Source organism: Myotis lucifugus, unplaced genomic scaffold, assembly GCF_000147115.1.
Source record: "Myotis lucifugus unplaced genomic scaffold, Myoluc2.0 scaffold_157, whole genome shotgun sequence".
NCBI classification, from domain to species: Eukaryota; Metazoa; Chordata; class Mammalia; order Chiroptera; family Vespertilionidae; genus Myotis; species Myotis lucifugus.
This window is the reverse complement of record NW_005871205.1, coordinates 2,566,516-2,584,196: the sequence shown is the minus strand read 5'-3', so window position 1 is coordinate 2,584,196 and position 17,681 is coordinate 2,566,516. Positions and strand designations below refer to the sequence as shown.

The window sequence follows — 17,681 nt, the reverse complement described above, 5'->3', positions numbered from 1 at the left end:
TCACCCCAAAGCTACAGAATATACATTCAAGTGCACATGGGACATTTTCAAAGATAGACCACATATTAGGACTTAGGACATAGGCAAAGTCTCTTCAAATTCAAGAAGATAGAAATCATATCAAGCATATTCTCAGATCACAATGGCATATAATTAGAAATCAACTACAAAATAAGACAATGAAAAAAATCAAAAATTTGGAGGCTAAATAGCATGCTATTAAACAGTGATTGGGTTATCATTATAAAAGAGATCAAAGAAGAAATAAAAAGCATCCTGGTAACAAATGACAATGAAAAGACAACAATCCAAAATCTATGGTACAAAGTGAAAGCAGACCTGAGAGGAAAGTTCATAGCTCTACAGGCCTACCTCAAAAAAAACAAGAAAAAATGGTAATAAATTATCTAACCCTACAACTTAAAGAATTTGAAAGAGAGCAACAAGAAAAGCCCAGAGTAAGCAGGAAGAAGGAAATAACAAAGATCAGAGCGGAAATCAACGACATAGAGACCACCCCCCCCCAAAAAAACAATACAAAAGATCAATATACAACCAAGAGCTGGTCCTTTGAAAGGATAAACAAGATTGATGAACCTCTAGCCAGGCTCACCAAGAAACAGAGAGGACCCAAATAAACAAAATCAGAAATGAAAGAGGTGAAGTAACAACCAACCCCATAGAAATACAAAAGATTGTAAAAAAAAATACTACGAACAACTCTACTCCAACAAACTGGACAACCTAGATGAAATAGACATATTCTTAGAAAAATACAAGTTTCCAAAACTCAATCAGGAAGAACCAAAAAACATGTATAGGCAAATAACTACCAATGAAATTGAAGCAGTAGTAAAAAATCTTCCAGCAAACTAAAGCCCTGGTCCAGATGGTTTCAGCAGCATGGATGGACCTGGAGAGCATTATGCTAAGCGAAATAAGTCAGTCAGAGAAAGATAAATATTACATGATCTTACTCATTTGTGGGATATAAGAACCACATAAACTGATGAACAAAAATAGATCCAGAGACAAAGAAGCATCGAACAGCCCGTCAAAGCTCAGAGGGAAGTCAGGGGATGGTGGGGCGGGGGGGGGGGGGATAAGAGATCAACCAAAGGACTACTATGCATGCATATAAGCATAACCAATGGACACCAACCCTGGGACGGTGGGGGTATGTCCTGGAGGGTGGGAGTGGCCGGGGAGGGGTTGATGGGGGAAAAAGGAGACATATGTAATACTTTAAACAAAAATAAGTGCACATCCAAATGATATTTGTAAGTCTTTTATCTTTGTTACCACATGATTAAAGAAATGAAGCATGGAAAAAAAGTTGATATATGTAAAAGTGCTTAATCTTGGCCTTATACATAGTGAACACTCACAAGACATGAATTTTCTTCTTTTTTCTTTCTTCATATCCCTCCCCACCCTATGTAATGGCTAAAAAACTGTTAGCTTAATTATACACGTGTTACTCTTTTCTTTTCGTTCACTCTCTTCTAGGTAGTCAAAGGTTTCCATGCTTCCTTCTTCCTCCCTTCTGCCCAAACTGTATCAGGAGTAGCCTAATGGATATGGAATCACAAGGATTGAGGTCCGGTCTTGGCTCTGTCCCTAGCTTGCTACTGGACCTTTACTCTGATGGGCTTTAGCTTCTTTATCTGTAAAATCAGATGCTCTGATGACTTAACGCTATGTAATATAGTGGAAAGAGCACCCAAACTTGAGTGTAAATCCAGTCTCCACCACTTGCTAACTGTGATTTGGTGCAAGTTGTTTTGTTTCTTTAAACTTTGCCTTTCTCACCTATAAGATGAGGCATCACCATTCACCTCATAGAGTTATGGTCAGGACTAATTGAAATAGCATATTTAAAGTGCTTGGTATATGATGGGGCATTTAATAAATGCTAGTTCTATATTGCCTTTAGGAGGCTTTCTAATTCTAAAATGTGATTCTAGCCAAGAAAATGCAATTCCTTACCCTTTACTCTAATTTATAGCTCATACTCATCAGTCCAAGACTGCATGAGGGGATTTCTTTCATGAGGAAAATCTGTATATTGCAACAACTCATTTTAGAAAACATCCTTCATTGCATTGCCTGTGATTTCCCCAAAACTAATTAAACCCATAAATTTAGACTGTCACCGCATTCACAATACCTAAGACACGATTCTTCTCTTTTTCTCCAGATAACTCGTCCAGTATTTCATAGCAGGCAGCTTGGGTCACCTTCACCATTTTCTGTAGATCTTTAAATTCTCGATACAACAACATCTTCCTCTTGCCAATGTTAAAATCGAGAGCCCCCAGAGCCTCTCCTGTTCTCTCACGAAGTGGAATTGCGATGTGGTTTTCTCCACAGACAGAGGCCAAAAGAACTTCTGAACTGTCTATACACTTAAAAAGGAAATCCCTGAAATCAAAACCAAATAAGCATAAGGGTATCGAAGATCAGCCTGTTCATAACATTCCACCCAAACATACTGAATCACTCTCTTTTGTGCCTACTACACTTCAGCCCACCAGCTCTTGTTGCTACTTCATCTGCCTGGACCACTTCATCTCTTGATTTCACAGAGCTCTCCCTCAGCTCACTCACTCATCTCCTCTTAGAGAAGCCTTCCCTACCCGTGTAATCTAAAGTAGTAGCGCCTGAGTCACGCTCCCTCATGTTATTCTGCTTTATTGTCTTTACTGGACTTATACTTATCTGAAAAGTATTCAATTTTTGTTTGTTTACATGTTGTCCAGGAAGTATTGGAGGAATGCCTGAAGGAATGATGCGTGTTAGGTTCTCTAGAAGCAGCACACGAGACAGGGAAATGATTTATTAAGGGAATGCTCTCAGGAGAAACCTGTGAAGGTCTAAGGAAAGCAGGAGAGGGAAGGGGGGGAAAGCTACATAAGAATGTGATTTCAGGTAAAGTCTAACCTTAGCCTGATCCCAAGGGGAGCTCTGGGAAGCAAACTGTCAACGTCTGTCCCACCTGGATGCAAGGAAGAGGTCTTTGTCAGTGGTTGGCTCTGAGTTGCTCTGTGGGTGGGGAAGAGTGTTTACATAACTGGTAGGCACCTCCTGGTGAGAAGCTCCCATTTCTCAAGGGCACTCCTCCTGAGAAAGCTACAGTGTGAGTCATTAGCAGTAGCACTTGCAGCAGCTGGCAAAACATACATGGGGGATCTGGGCTGGGCATCAACAGCATCTGCTTCAGTGAGAGACTAGAGGTTTTCACAGAAATGCAGTGGCATAGTGAGGTATGGACAAATCTCTTTTTATCTCCTTTCCTCTTTCCCCATCTACATTGGGATGTCATTCTTTTGAGGTATTTGTAAAAATGTTGGTGCTTTGCATTGCCTCCAAAAAAAAAAGAAGCACATTTACAGTTTATAATACCAATCCTATAATGACAGGTAAGATTCTGTCTTTTGCTACTCCCACCACTGTGTGACTCTATAACAATAGTAATGATGCATCATGCTAAACTGATGCATCATTAAATGAGTCTGGGTGTTACAAAGACTCCCCTAAAACTCTTGAACACCACAAGGAATAATTATGTGAATAGAAATAGAAATAATAATAGAAAAAGTTTCTAACTTAATGAACATTCTGGTACTAAAATTTAATTAAATAGGTACTTAAATATCAACTTAGCCTTCAGGCTAAGATAGGTTATTGGCTACTCAGCTACACTGACCCTCCCCAAGAAGCAGTCAGCCCCCTCTTGCAATAGGAGTGTTCTCAGTAAAGATGTTTTGCATCTGTCCACAGTTTAATAGTGTTCCTGTATTCCACAGGTGAGAGGCAGTTGAAGTAACCCGGAACTGGGTATTTATTGAAGATAACATTCTTTGATTCCTGTCCTCTTTTGCCCAGCCTGTCTTCTTTAAATAAAATATACTTGTTCACAAGCTGGCTAATATTAAGATGAGGAATTTTGATAAGTGGTGTAGATGTACTTGTCATAATCATAGTGGGTTTTATTTAATTCCTTGTTTACAAGAAAATCATAGAAATAAAAGACTATCATGCTTAACAACATGCAATTTTAATATAAAACACCAATGAGATTTGTTTTAAAAAGGACTTGAGGGGGAAAGGAGTTCATATGACCCATGCAGTCAGGAAGTTGTTTCTAAAATCCAATCAGAATGAGATTCACTGTATACTAATAGGAGGCAAAAGCTGTGTCTTCAGATCTATCACACCCGGCTGTGTGCTCTGGCAAGTAAACAAAACAGACATGAAGATGCCTCTCATACCTGAAGATGTGTGTCTTCCTGAAGATGGTAGGGGGATTTTTGTGGATTTCTGTTAGACCTAGGGGCCCTGTGACCATCATATTGCGTAAAACATAGTCTGAACCCTTGAAAAGAGGAAGACATTTCATTATGGAGAAGAACAATTAGACTTCATATTCTCATTAAAGCTTTTGGGGACAGATAAGTAGGAAAAAATTAGAAAAGCTTAGATGATTTCTAGTTTTAAGTACAGTGACATTTTACTTACTCAGTACCATTAAGGAATGAGGTGTTCCACAAGAGAAAAATGTCAAAATATGAGACTTATTTAAATCCAAAAGCATATTTTTAAAAATAACTGTGATAAAATGCCGTGTTTATATTATTTTTCTGATGTTACAAGTGCACTGTAGAAAAGTTCCCTATCCCAGGCACTTCTCAGGATAGGTCAAAATGAGTTTTCTTTCTTGGGTTTTCCAAATTGGAACAGAAAGGAAAGATTCTTTTCAAGCTACTAAGCAGCTGGCTTTGCCTTGTGGAAAAAGCCCATCTTTAGCTGGAAGTACAAAGCCAGAGTGCAGAGGGAAGCAACATGAGAACTGGGGAGAGAAAGAACCTGAGAGAGCCTGATGGCATTGAATCCCTGGATCTGGTCATCTTGGAAGCCACCTTGATGTCTATCCTTTCTTCATTTCGGTCACATGAGTCAAGCAATTCCCCTTTTTGCCTAAGGCAGTATGAGATGTATTCCTGCCGCTCAACTGTGGACAGTTTGAGTGCGTGTCATGGGAACTATGTCCCCAGTTAGCCTAATAGCTAACTAAATATGGTTTTAAAATATCAGCAAGACAATAACATCTAGAAACTCTGTTGCCCTGGGAAGGTCTAACACTGCCCAGCCTTGCCTACCTGCTCTGGGCTAGGCTCAATGAAGTATGTAGAGATGGCGTTAATGTCTGGTATGATGTTGTAGAGCCAGCTGATGCCAGTGATCACAACGTGCAGGATGTGCTCCCGGCTGTGGACATAGTGATAGGCAGTGCTGAAGACATTGGCAACACCCTGTAGAGACAGAATATTTTAATTGCCTTTTCTTTTTAAAATAGCAAAATAATTAGTAATGTATCCATTGGATTATCTTTTTCACTAATGATGATCTATTTCCTACAAATTACTTCTCAAAAGGCAGTGCTCTGGCTTCTACTATGAAAAAAAGAATCATCAAGAAGTCAGAGGTGTAAAAAGAAATCTTCCATAAGATCCACATAGCTTATATGTTTCCTGATAATCATCCAGTGAAATTTGTGATATGTGCAATCAGAAAATAGTGTCAGAAGAACAAAATAAAATTTGAAATGAGAAAAAAATGTTTAAAAGCCAAGATGAATGCCCGCCTTGGGCAGATGGGTAGGAGTGCCCTGATCTGATGCAATATTAATGTCTGTATCTTTACATGGCTACTGTCATCAGATCAGCAGAACAGGATGTGCTGGGTTCCAAAGTTTGCAACATGTACAGTCTTCTTATGGGCACAAAATGATCCTGTTCCATAGAGAAACAATGGGAAGTCCTTAGTACTCATCTGTGGTCTTGTTGTCAAGAAACTCTAGGAACCACAAAGTCTTAAAAAATATATGTAGATGGTGTGGCTCCGTGGTTGAGTGTCAATCCACAAAACGAGGTCACGGATGATTCCCAGTCAGGGCACATGCTTGGGTTTCAGGCTGGATCCCTAGTGTGAGGTGTGCAGGAGGCAGCTGACTGATGAGTCTAATCAATGATTCTCTCTCATCATTGATGTTTCTATCTCTCTCTCTCTCTCCCTTCATCTTTCTGAAGTAAATAAAAACATATTTAAAAAATATATATGCCTGTCTGGCATAGCTCAGTGGTTGAGTGTCGACCTATGAACCAGGAGGTCACGGTTTGATTCCCAGTCAGGGCATATGCCTGGGTTGTGGGCTTGATCTCTACCTAGTGTGGGGCGTGCAGGAGGCATTAATCAATGATTCTCTCTCATCATTGATGTTTCTATCTCTCTCTCCCTCCCCCTTCTCTCTGAAATCGATAAAAATAGATTTAAAATATGTATATATGTACTTTATATTAGGACCCAAGGCATCTAAAGTAATAATACAGGTGCCTTTACCTCCAAGGACTAGAGAATCTATTTATAATTCATTTTGACATGTTCTCTAACAAGGCTGTGTATTAGTTCACCTACTGATAACTCCATACTCCTCCATTTTGCTTCTAAATATCTTCATATCATTATGTCAAATGAAAATGAATCTTATTCTTTAAAAGATGTCCAGAGAAAAAAGATTCTACCACTTTCCAGTTACCCAGTAAGTGGGAAGAGAAATTTTAAAATAATGGTAAATAGATATGAAGAGCCAGGGGCTTACAGGGAAACAAATGATAAGGGCAGAGCAAGTTCCCGATTGCCTTAAAGGCTTTCAATCTTCCTCCATTGCAATTTTCATTCATAAATTTAAATGTTTGTAGAAATGATCCAGTTATTGTATAGTTTTAAAAATGCCTAAAACTTAAGCATTTTTCTTCATTCTTTATCCTCAAAAATTATAATACTGATATCAAGAGCTATGGGATCACATATCATATTTAGCACCATTTGTAGAAAGAGCAAAGGATTTCTAGGTTTCACTATTAATAAAACATAAATATGTTCTTTCTGAAAGTTCATTCTGACTATGTGGGTCTTAATGGTCTAATAGTTGGAATTTGGTTCTACAGTATAAAATTCTGTTTCTGTGGTTAATGCAATGGGACACATTAATAATCTCCCCAGAGATTCTGAAGCATAGTCGTGCAACTGAAGCTGACAGTTCTTCCATGTGTAATGCGTAACCTCTCAAAATACTGACACATATACACAGGGAACTGGAACCATATGACAACCCTACCTACATATATAGCTCTACCCTCATCTAGTTTCAGGTTTTGCTTTGTAAAAAGTATAAAAGGAGAAGCCATCCTACCATTGCTATGGAAGAATCCTTCTCTGACTTACCTGATAGAATCTGATCTCATGAGGCAAGAAGATGTTTATTTTCTGGGGATCTCTTAGTGTGTCAACAGCCAGGACCCCAAAGATCCTCATATATGCATTCTGAAGAGGCAGAGCCAAGAATGATCCATTTTTCTCATTCTCCTTGCGGGAATCATTCCAGAAGAAAATGTTCCCATGGTGCTGAACTTGAGGGACATGTACTGGCTTCCCTTTATCTATTACTGTAAAGCTAAGGAATAGGAATAGGAATAGGAGGATGAGAGAAAGGCACAGGAGGAGCTTTAGGTTAAACCATGTAGAAACTAGACCAACTCTCCATTCATAACCATTGGCATTACATGTCAGAGAAGTGGACTCATAAAATTACCAGTTTGGAGAGTCTGACTTGGAAGAAAGATTTAAAAAACAAGCTTAAATCATAACAGAGAAAACATATATAATCAGGATGCAGGAGACATACTTTAAAGAGAAGGCAGAAATAATTGAGCTGATATTGTAAAGCAGAACCCCTACATGGCCAATCAATGCCTAAGTAAACTCCAGAAATGATCAAGTGAAATCACCTGAGACTGGAAACCAATCATCTCCACTCTAGAAGCATTGGTGACCTGAGGCATTTCTCTCTTGGGCAGCTAGCTAGGATTTCAATGCTAATTTACTTCAGAAAGGGAATTATTATTTTTTCAAAGAAGGATGAAATTGCCGGGCTGGTGTGGCTCAGCAGTTGAGCATTGACCCAGGAAACAAGAGGTCCCTGGTTCGATTCCTGGTCAGGGCACATGCCAAGGTTGTGGGCTCAATTCCCAGTAGGGGGCATGCAGGAGCCAGCTGATGGATGATGATGTTCCTCTCTCGTCAATGTTTCTCTCTCTCTATTCATCTCCCTTCCTCTCTCTAAAAATCAACCAAAACATATTTTTTAAAAAGGAGGGTAAAATGAACTTTTTCAAGAAATTCTTACCTGATTCCCTTCATGTCCCTGTAGAGCACTTTGTTCAGTACAAATGGAGCATCATCTAAAGTACAAGCTACATTCCTTAATAGAACAGCCCCTCTATGAGGCAGTAGTCGGTTTTCTTCTAAGAGGGAAATGTGAGCACTGATCTTCTTATTTCCATGGACTTGAGCATCCTATGGCAAAATGTTGCTGATGATGTATTTGCCAATAGCCATTCTCTTAATCACATCTTCCTTCATTAGCCAGTTTGTGCCTTTGACCCCAATAATTTCATTTTCATGAATAAATCATTAAGATATTACTATTCATGGGCAGTGAAGAAAAGTATACACTGACTCCACAGCTGTCCCCCAAACCTAAATTTTAGTGAGTGTAATGGATTTACTTTAGGCCAATTAGACTGGTTTACTAAAAATAAGTAAGTAAGTAAATAAATAAATAAATCTCAAAGTCTACTCAAATTTAGAGGTTTAAAACTTGGATCCCATCCAGCTGGCGTGGCTCAGTGGTTGAGCGTTGACTTATGAACCAGGTGGTCATGGTTCGATTCCCAGTCAGGGCACATGCCCAGGTTGCAGGCTCAGTCCTCAGTGTTGGGTATGCAGGAGGCAGCGGATCAATGATTCTCTCTCATCCCTTTCTCCCTCTCCCTTCCTCTCTGAAGTCAATAAAAAATAAAATAAAATAAAAATACTACTTGGATCCCTTTGGCCCTGGTAGGTAGCTCAGGCAAGCATGTCAAACTCGTGGCCGGTGGGCCACATGCCTGCAGCCGGCCCTCTGGCTGTGAGTTTGACATGCTTGGGTTAGAGTGTTGTCCTGATATGCCAAGGTTGTGGGTTCAGCCCCTGGTCAGTGCACATGCAAGAATCAGCCAGTGAATAAATAAGCGGAACAACAAAACCTATGTGTGTGTTTTTTTCTTTCCCTTCCTTTCTCTCTCTCAAACCAATATACATATTTTTAAAAACTTATATCCCTTTGAACTATAGTCAGATTGTTTGGTATTCCATTAAAAGTATTTATTTTAGAGAGCTGGGGCAAGGAAATGGCTTCATTTTACTCATTTCTTAACCTTAATCTACTATTTATGTGAACGTGGAAAAACGCTCCGAAGGAATTCTTAACATAGATTGGCTATGACATTTGATTTATGTCATTTTAGGAAAGGATTTTTTGGGGCCTCATTTTGCAGACTTTATGCAGTTACTATTTCTATTGAAATAACTGAAAATTCTCTATACCTAAAATATTATTATGTTACCAAGAATATTATGTGTTAATACATATACTGAACACATCCACAAGTTGGGGGACATGAGAGACACATTCCTTGATATTTGTCTCATCTTTCTATATATTTAGGTTTACTTTTCATGCCTTTTTTCTGCCTTTATTTCTCCTTTTCTACATAAAAATCTATAGAGTAACAAAAATATAGTGAGGTTTCTCTTGGGATACTGTAGATCTCTGAAGCAAGTTGGAATAATAGCTCTTTTTCTTGATTGGTCTCCTGTTCCTAGTCACACCATTTCAAACTACATTGGAAACTTCAGCCATTCAGGACATGATTCCAATAATCGAGTGTTGCTATTTAGTTGAGCCGAATGACACAGGTTCCCTGGATCAAAGGAATCTGTGATATATGCAGAAGATAGCCATGTTATTATTTCTATCTGGGAGGAGCAGCAAGCTGGAGGTTTTGAGGGGGTGGCAAAGCTGTGGACAGTGGCCCATGATGGTCATGTGTTTTAAGTGACAGGATTCTGTAATAGTCTCAGCTTGTTTCTAGGCAGTGTTATGAAAAATTGTGTGGTGTTGGATTCCACTTTATAATAACTTTGTTTTAAATAGATCCTTTTTGAACTGACTCTCAAAACATCATGCAAGGGAGATATAGTTTGACCTCCTTCCACATCTCCCTATTGGTATTTTTTGATATCAGTCTCTTTTCTGTTCTAGGTTTATTTGAGTCTCAGCACAAATGAAATTAGAAATCCCAAGACATAATTCTGTCTTTTATGCGTTTCCTCTCTGAGTCTGCCTTGCCAACCTGCAGTCATTCCAGTTGCATCTTCCCTAGGCTTTGGGTCATTGTAATGTATTAAAGAGAGAGAGAGAGAGAGAGAGAGAGAGAGAGAGAGAGAGAGAGAGAGAGAGAACGAACATCTATAGCAATACCCACCAAATTTTAAGAGAATTTAGTGTGCTCCTCCTTTACAACCATTGAATATCACCTACTGTGAGGAAGTTTTTCTTTTTATGTATCATTTTAGAAAACATACCTGTGTGAGGGCCTTAAAGGTCTCAGTGTACACTGGCTCCAGGGATACCCCACTTGTTTCTGCAGCATGTTGAATTTGGTGCAGCCACTTCCGTCTGGCACTGTTCCTCAGACCTTCAAAATGGCTTCTTTCTAAGCTGGTCATCAGAAACTCCACCAGGCTTTCCAGAACCTGGTCTTCGTTGCCCCTGAGTTCAGATACAACCAATTCTATGTATTTCTGAAACTGTTTTGAAGACAACCTCACTTCTTGACCAGGGTGTGGCTTTGGAAATTGGATGTGTAATTTAGCTAAAAGACATAAACACAAAACCCAAGGACTAATCAAAAGCTCATTTACCCGTGGAAGAAATTTTCATTCTCCTCTTACAACAAACTGAAGTCTCTTGACAACTGTCGCCCCTTCCCCCAATGGAAAATCAGGTGTATTAAAGGCATCTAAGCCCAACAAAACATGTTACAGTGAATTCCTATGATAAACTCAAGATGAGTCCTATGTCATCTTTCCTGTTTTTGTTTTGTTTATTTAATTCTACCACTTAGTCAGGCAAAATTCCAGGGTCAACTTTCATTCCACCCTACCTTTTCCCATCCATTTCCAATAGACTACTTAACTCTCTCCTGTTAGTCATGGACAAGGTATCGTCCTTACCATTCCTGTTTCCATAATACTAAACCAGTATTAATCACTTTATAAGTGGATTATCAATGGTAAGGCTCAATACATATTTATGAAATTAAATTAAAACACAACTTGAATTATGCAATTTCTTGGTTCAAAGTATATTTGGATCCAGTCCATTTTCCAAGAATATTTGCCCATAATACCGTATAGGAATTATTTATTTCAGTATCCCCATTCTATTCATGATCCCTGACTATGCCTTGCACACTTCTGCACCCACATCTATCTTTTATTTTTTTAGCATACAATCACGATCTACTACCAAACCGAAACATTACTAATAACTTACATCTTCTTTTATGCCCTTGCCATTGTTCCACTCCCTGCCTATCCACATCCCCGCACTAGTATTCTGAAATTTTGCTCTTGCTTTATCTTTTCCTTCCTTTTCTTTTCCCAATAGTGTTATTGTGTGTGTGTGTGTGTGTGTGTGTGTACACACACACACATGTGTACTTCTAACCACATGTGGTTTCATTTTATCTTTTTGTATACTTTAGAAAAAAGACATCATACTATATGTACTTTTCTGGGGCTTGCTTTTTAATTCAACATTATGCTACCATATACATCTATGTTGTTCCTGTGGCTGTGACGTACTCATTTTCCCTATTATATAATATGTCATTTTGTAAGTATACCATCATCGATTTATTTATTCTATCAATGGGCATTTAGGTTGTCTCTAATATTTTGCTCTTATGAACAGTGCTATGAGCATTTTTGTACATGTCTCTTGGTGCTCATGTGTCAGTTTATTTGATATTTATTGTAAATTAGTAAGTCATAGAGTATGGACCTTTCCTCTTTAAAATTCAAGAAGGCTTCCACCTGAAAGATAATAACATTCATACTATATTAATTATTTTACAGTTAACAAATACTGCCTCTTTTAGTCATCTTATTATATGATTTTTGCTCTTTAGCATCCACTCATCTTTCTCCTAGTAATTGTATCCCAGATTTTGCTTTAGGGAAACTACTCCACTCCAACCTCAGGTCATATGTTTGAGTGAGGTTCCACTTGGTAGAGGTCCTAGAGATGGAGCATGCGTCTCAGCTCTAAGCCAGTCAGGACATCATATTCCCCTCGCCAGAGTAGTTGGGTTAGTCCAGACTAATGCCAGACTCTTTACTTTAATTATTAGGAAGAGGACATTTTCCTTCTTATTCTCACTTAATTTGAATAAACCTGTTGGGATGTGAGATTGAACCTGATCGCCATGAGGGGAAAGAGTGTGTGAAAGTGGAGTCAACACATAGAAGAGAACAGGACCAGACTGAAAGAGAGAGAAAGAGAAAGAAGCAGGTACCTGTCCTGAAGTCATTATTTGAACTCCCAAATCTGGTGTGTCCTGAACTAGCCTTGGACTTTTCATCACATGAACCACTAACGTCCATTTTTGCTAAACCACTTTGTTAAGAAAAAAAAGACTGTTAGCATATATTGAACTCTAAGTAATGATATGCATGCTGAAGTATTTAGGGAGGAATATATGGATGTCTGTAATTTATGTGTAATGCATCAAAAATAAGAAGTAGATGGAAGGACAGAAAGATGGAGAGATGAATAGATAGATAATAAAAAAGTTTAGTAAAATGTTAATGATAGAAATCCAGGTAGTAGATATATAGATACTCACAAAATTCTTCCAGCTTTGCTGTATGTTTTAAATTTTTCATAATAAAATATTAGAGGGGAGAGGAGGGCATAGACAGTTTGAAAGGACTCCCATGGGTTAAATATAAAAATATATGAGTGTTATAATGATAGTGTTGGATTATAATTTACTGTATAAAATAGGAAAAACTGAATATATACTGTTATGAATGAATAAACAAAAAGTTTGACAAGAAATGGAATGTTTATATAGTTGCAAAACAGTTATTAATTACAAAGGAAGAGTAACTTTAAAATGGAGGAGCCTGACTAATACCATCTTCTCATGAGATTTCTGATAGCATTCAATGAGAAGAACGCAGCATCACTTATATGACATTCCTGCCAAAAATGAACAACCTAACTGTAATCATGAGGAAATACTAGACAAACTTAAAAGAAGTAAAAATTACAAACAAATCTGCCTGCATTCTGAATAAATGGCAAGGCATAGAAAGCAAGGAAAGACTGCGGAGTTTCTTAAAGATTCCTTGTTCCAGGATGAAGAAACAGTAATAGTTTTACACTAACCACTTGTCCAGATTTCAGTTTCTTTAAGGAACACTGAGTATTTCAATGAGACTTTCTAAATAAATGTGAGAATTTGGTGACAGAATGACTCACCAAAATGTTATAATTTTAAGAGAGTTAAATGCCCTACTTAAATAGCAATGTATATATTAAAGCAAATTTTATCATTTAATAGAAAACTAAAGGACATATCCAACAAATGTTAATAGCTATTTCATGGGAAGTAATGGAGGATGATAATTTTTTCTCTTAAATTCTACAGTGTAGACAGGTCACATGTTCTACAGATTTTTATATATGATATTTCTGCTCAAAAGATTAGGTTATATTAGATGGGAATAAAAAGGGAAAATTACAGTGTAAAAGTTTCAAGTTGCCCTTTCCATATAGAAAACTTCCATTTTGAGGACACCAGCAGAAACATTTCTAGGAATTTCTAATTCTGTGACATTATCCTATTTAAACCCCAATTTTTAATCTTGGACACAGAATTGTATAAGAAGGGCAGAGAAAAAACAAACAAATAAAAAAAGAGCTGTCTAAAGGTTTTCGAATCTGTTATTAGCTAATGTTTGAATTTTAAAATTTTTCCTTTTTTAAGAAACAAAATCTGCCTTTCAGCTTCCATATGACCATCAGCTCAGCATTTATCTCCACAGGCCTGGTGGCTACCAAGATGTGCTCAGAGAGAGTCGTTTTGTATGAGTCTACCCTTGGAGAGAGTAATTTGTTCTTCCTGCTTGCAGACATTTCCTTCTGGCAGCAGATTCTGTCTCCTCAGTACTTCATTTTTATTTGCTTGGCTTAACCCATTACATTTTTGCTTTCTACCTATCCCTACTGCTGTACTTCAATAATATATATTGGAACATCCTTATAACATTATCCTGGGGTTCCTTAAATTCCAGAATTCATAGTGTCTAACTCCTTCATTTTACAAATGAGGACACCTGGATCTACAGAGATTCAGTAATTTGCCTTTGCTCACATGACCATTTAGTGAAAGATCCAGTATCAGAACCTAGCACTCCTGACCATTGTGCAATGTTCTTTCCTCTGTAGAACATGGTTCTGTGTTAGGAAATTTGTCCATATTATAAAATCACCTCATTATGCCTTTCAAAACTTCATTAAGTAAATCCTTTTTGGTTGCAGTTTAAGAAAGTAGTGTAGTGTGATGTAAAGTTTGCAAAATTAAAAACACATGACAATGGATAAACTTAGGGCAGAAGAATGTTAATCCTAATCATTTCTTCTGCTGTGCACTATATACTTCAAGAGTTAGAAATCTGGTATGCCAAAGTCACTAGACAAATCCTTAAACCCAGGGAAGAGTATAACCATTTCTACTGGGATCTAATCAAATGAAGGAGGGAATTATACTAGAATAAGAATTTTAGCAGCTCTTGATTGGGAAGAATTGATCAGAAGAGAAAAGTATAATATAGAAGAGGAAAGTCATTTAGAAGAATAAGTTGAATTAGTAAATTCAGGAGAAACTTGCAAGCCAGCCAGATTTGTGAAGTGAATCAGACCTTGTCAAGGCAGAGAGATACAACAAAAAGAGAAAATAAGCAGAACTGTGGAATGGTTTGGATTTTTTTCTTTTAACCCCAAGACTGAGCGTACTCAAGTACACAGAAGGAATCTAACCATTAGAGCTAACGTCTTGGGCAAAACACTCTACAACATATTCCACTCCTGATTGCTCTGACACTTTCTACTTTCTCACCAGCCAGGCACAAGGGTTCCAATCTCTCCGCATCCTTGCCAACAATTGTTATTTTCCATTAAAATTTAATTATTTCAATTTTTAAATGCCATACTATGCAAGCAACAAAAGCAAAAATAAGTGACACAATATCAAACTAAAAAGGTTCTGTACAGCAAAAGAAACAATCAATAAAACGAAAAGACAACCTACAGAACAGGAGAAAATATTTTCAAATCATCTACACTAATAAAAGAGAAAGATGCAAATTGACCATACCTTCGCAACACCCACCAGCCAATCAGGAGTGAGTATGCAAATCAACCCAACAAAGATGGTGGGTTAATTTGCATACGCAGGTGCTGAGTGGCTGGGGGCAGGGCAGGACAACAACGCAGGTGTTCCGCACTACCCCAGCCACTCCAGGCCTCTGGGCAGCGTGGAAAGGTGGAAAGGCGGCTCCGGGCCAGAACAAAGGCAGAAAGGCAGTTCCGGGCTGGAGAAAGGCAGTTCCGGGCTGGAGCGAAGGTGGCGAAGATGGTGCTGGCAGCCAGGGGAAGTAAGGCCCATTCTTGCACGAATCTTCGTGCATCGGGCCTCTAGTATATCTAGTAAGGGGTTTAATATCCAAAAATATATAAGGAATGTGTACAACTCAATAGCAAAAAAAAAAAAAATCTGATTAAAAATGGGCCGGAGAACGAAATAGACATTTTTCCAAAGACTTGAAAATGACCAAATGGTGATTAAAAGATATTCCATATCACTAATCAGGGAAATGCAAATCAAAACCACAATGAGATATCACCTCAGATCTGTTCAAACAGCCATCATATAAAAGACAAGTTTTGGTGAAGTTGTGGAGGAAAGGGAACCCTTTTGCACTGTTGATAGTAATGTAAATTGGTATAGTCACTATGGAAAACAGATTGAGGTTTCTAAAAAAATAAAAATAGAAGTACCCATATGATCCAGTAATTCCACTTCTGGGTATATATCCAAAATCACTATTTCAAAGAAATATCTGTGCTTCCATGTTAACTACATAATTATTCACAATAGTCAAGACATGGAAACAGCCCAAGTATCTATCAACAGATGAATGGATAAAGAAGATGCCATGTTACTATTTACAACAACATGGCTGGATTGTGAAGGCGTTATATTAAGTGAAATAAGTCAGACAGAGAAAGACAAATACTGTACAGTCTCACTTATATGTGGAATTTTAAAAAGGCAAACTCATGAAAACAGAGTGTATAATGGTGGTTGCCAGGAGCTAGGGGTAGGGAAAATGGAGAGATGTTGGTCAAAGGGTACAAAATCCTATATAATAAAAAGCTAATATGCAAATTGTCTCCTTGGGCGTTCGACCGACCGGGAGTTTGACCACTTGCTATGATGTGTGCTGACCACCAGGGGGTGTCAAGAAACAAAGGAAGGCCCTTGCCAGCAGCCAGCAGCTGGGGGAAGGAAGGCCCTGATTGGTCCTGATCGTCGGCCAGGCCTAAGGACCCTACCTATGCACGAATTTTGTGCACCAGGCCCCTAGTTTCATTATAAGATGAATAGATTCTGGGGATCTAATGTGCAGCATAGTGACTATAGTTAACAATACTGTATTATACACTTGAAAGTTGCTAAGATCTTAAATGTTCTCACAATGAAAAAGATAGTAATTATGGGAGGCGATGGAGGTGTTAATTAATACTACCATGGGAATAATTTCACAATATATAAGTATATCAAATCAACATGTTGTACATCTTAAATTTATACAGTGTTATAAGTCAGTTATATCTTAATAAACCTGAGCAATTTGTCGCCATACTAGCAAGTGTGAAGGTGATATCTCATGGTTTTAGAACAATCAGTGTTTAACTGTATGTATGTCATACTACTGGGAAACTTGAAACCAAGTTGTTAGTCTAAATAAGAAAATTATTATACTTTTACCTGTCTTCATAGCTTCTTTTTCCATTCCCTCCTTGTATGTATACAAGAGTTCATCAACTTCATTCAGATCTAGGAAGCCTGAGCCATCACTGTCCCACAACTGAAAGAGGGCTTCTAGGAGAAGTCCCCGTCGAATTTGGGAAGTGTTTTGTATAGCCTAGGATACAAACCAGATGACAAAGCACAGAAGACTTGCTGTTTATTCTACTAACTGGCATCCTATGTTTATTCCCCCAAAAGTGCAGCACTTTTTTATAAAAACAGCTTTACTTTGGGACTAAGCATGATATTAATGGGAAAATGAATCATTTAATTTTAATCCTCTCACTACCAGTTCTCTGTTTCTGCATTGGATTAAAACACATTAATATAGAAAGAAGACGACTACACTCCTTAAGAATCTTTAATTCATTCCTTTCCACTCCCTCGCTGCTTGTTCAGGAATATGATAAACACATGGGGTACTCTGCCTGGCTTCTTGGTGGCATTTGTTTTGTAGTGAAGGGGGATAAATGGCAGTGTTCAAACATTAAAAAATGACTGTGTTCAAAAATATTTTTTGTATTTAACATTGACCTAACTTGGCATTAGAGATTTAGAGATAAGTTA

The 17,681-nt window shown here is 38.0% G+C and overlaps 1 protein-coding gene across 1 annotated transcript in view; it reads right to left on the bottom strand.

Annotated features, from left to right (window-relative positions):
- EFCAB5 (EF-hand calcium binding domain 5) overlaps positions 1–17,681 on the bottom strand; it is a 94,843-nt gene that overhangs the window by 13,741 nt on the left and 63,421 nt on the right. The window contains exons 15-21 of the mRNA XM_023759493.1: positions 17,073–17,229; positions 10,531–10,820; positions 8,249–8,418; positions 7,288–7,516; positions 5,163–5,315; positions 4,275–4,378; positions 2,171–2,424 (exon numbers count right to left, since the gene is read on the bottom strand). Coding sequence (XP_023615261.1) covers positions 2,171–2,424; positions 4,275–4,378; positions 5,163–5,315; positions 7,288–7,516; positions 8,249–8,418; positions 10,531–10,820; positions 17,073–17,229 — 1,357 coding nt within the window. The remainder of the gene's footprint in view (positions 1–2,170; positions 2,425–4,274; positions 4,379–5,162; positions 5,316–7,287; positions 7,517–8,248; positions 8,419–10,530; positions 10,821–17,072; positions 17,230–17,681) is intronic.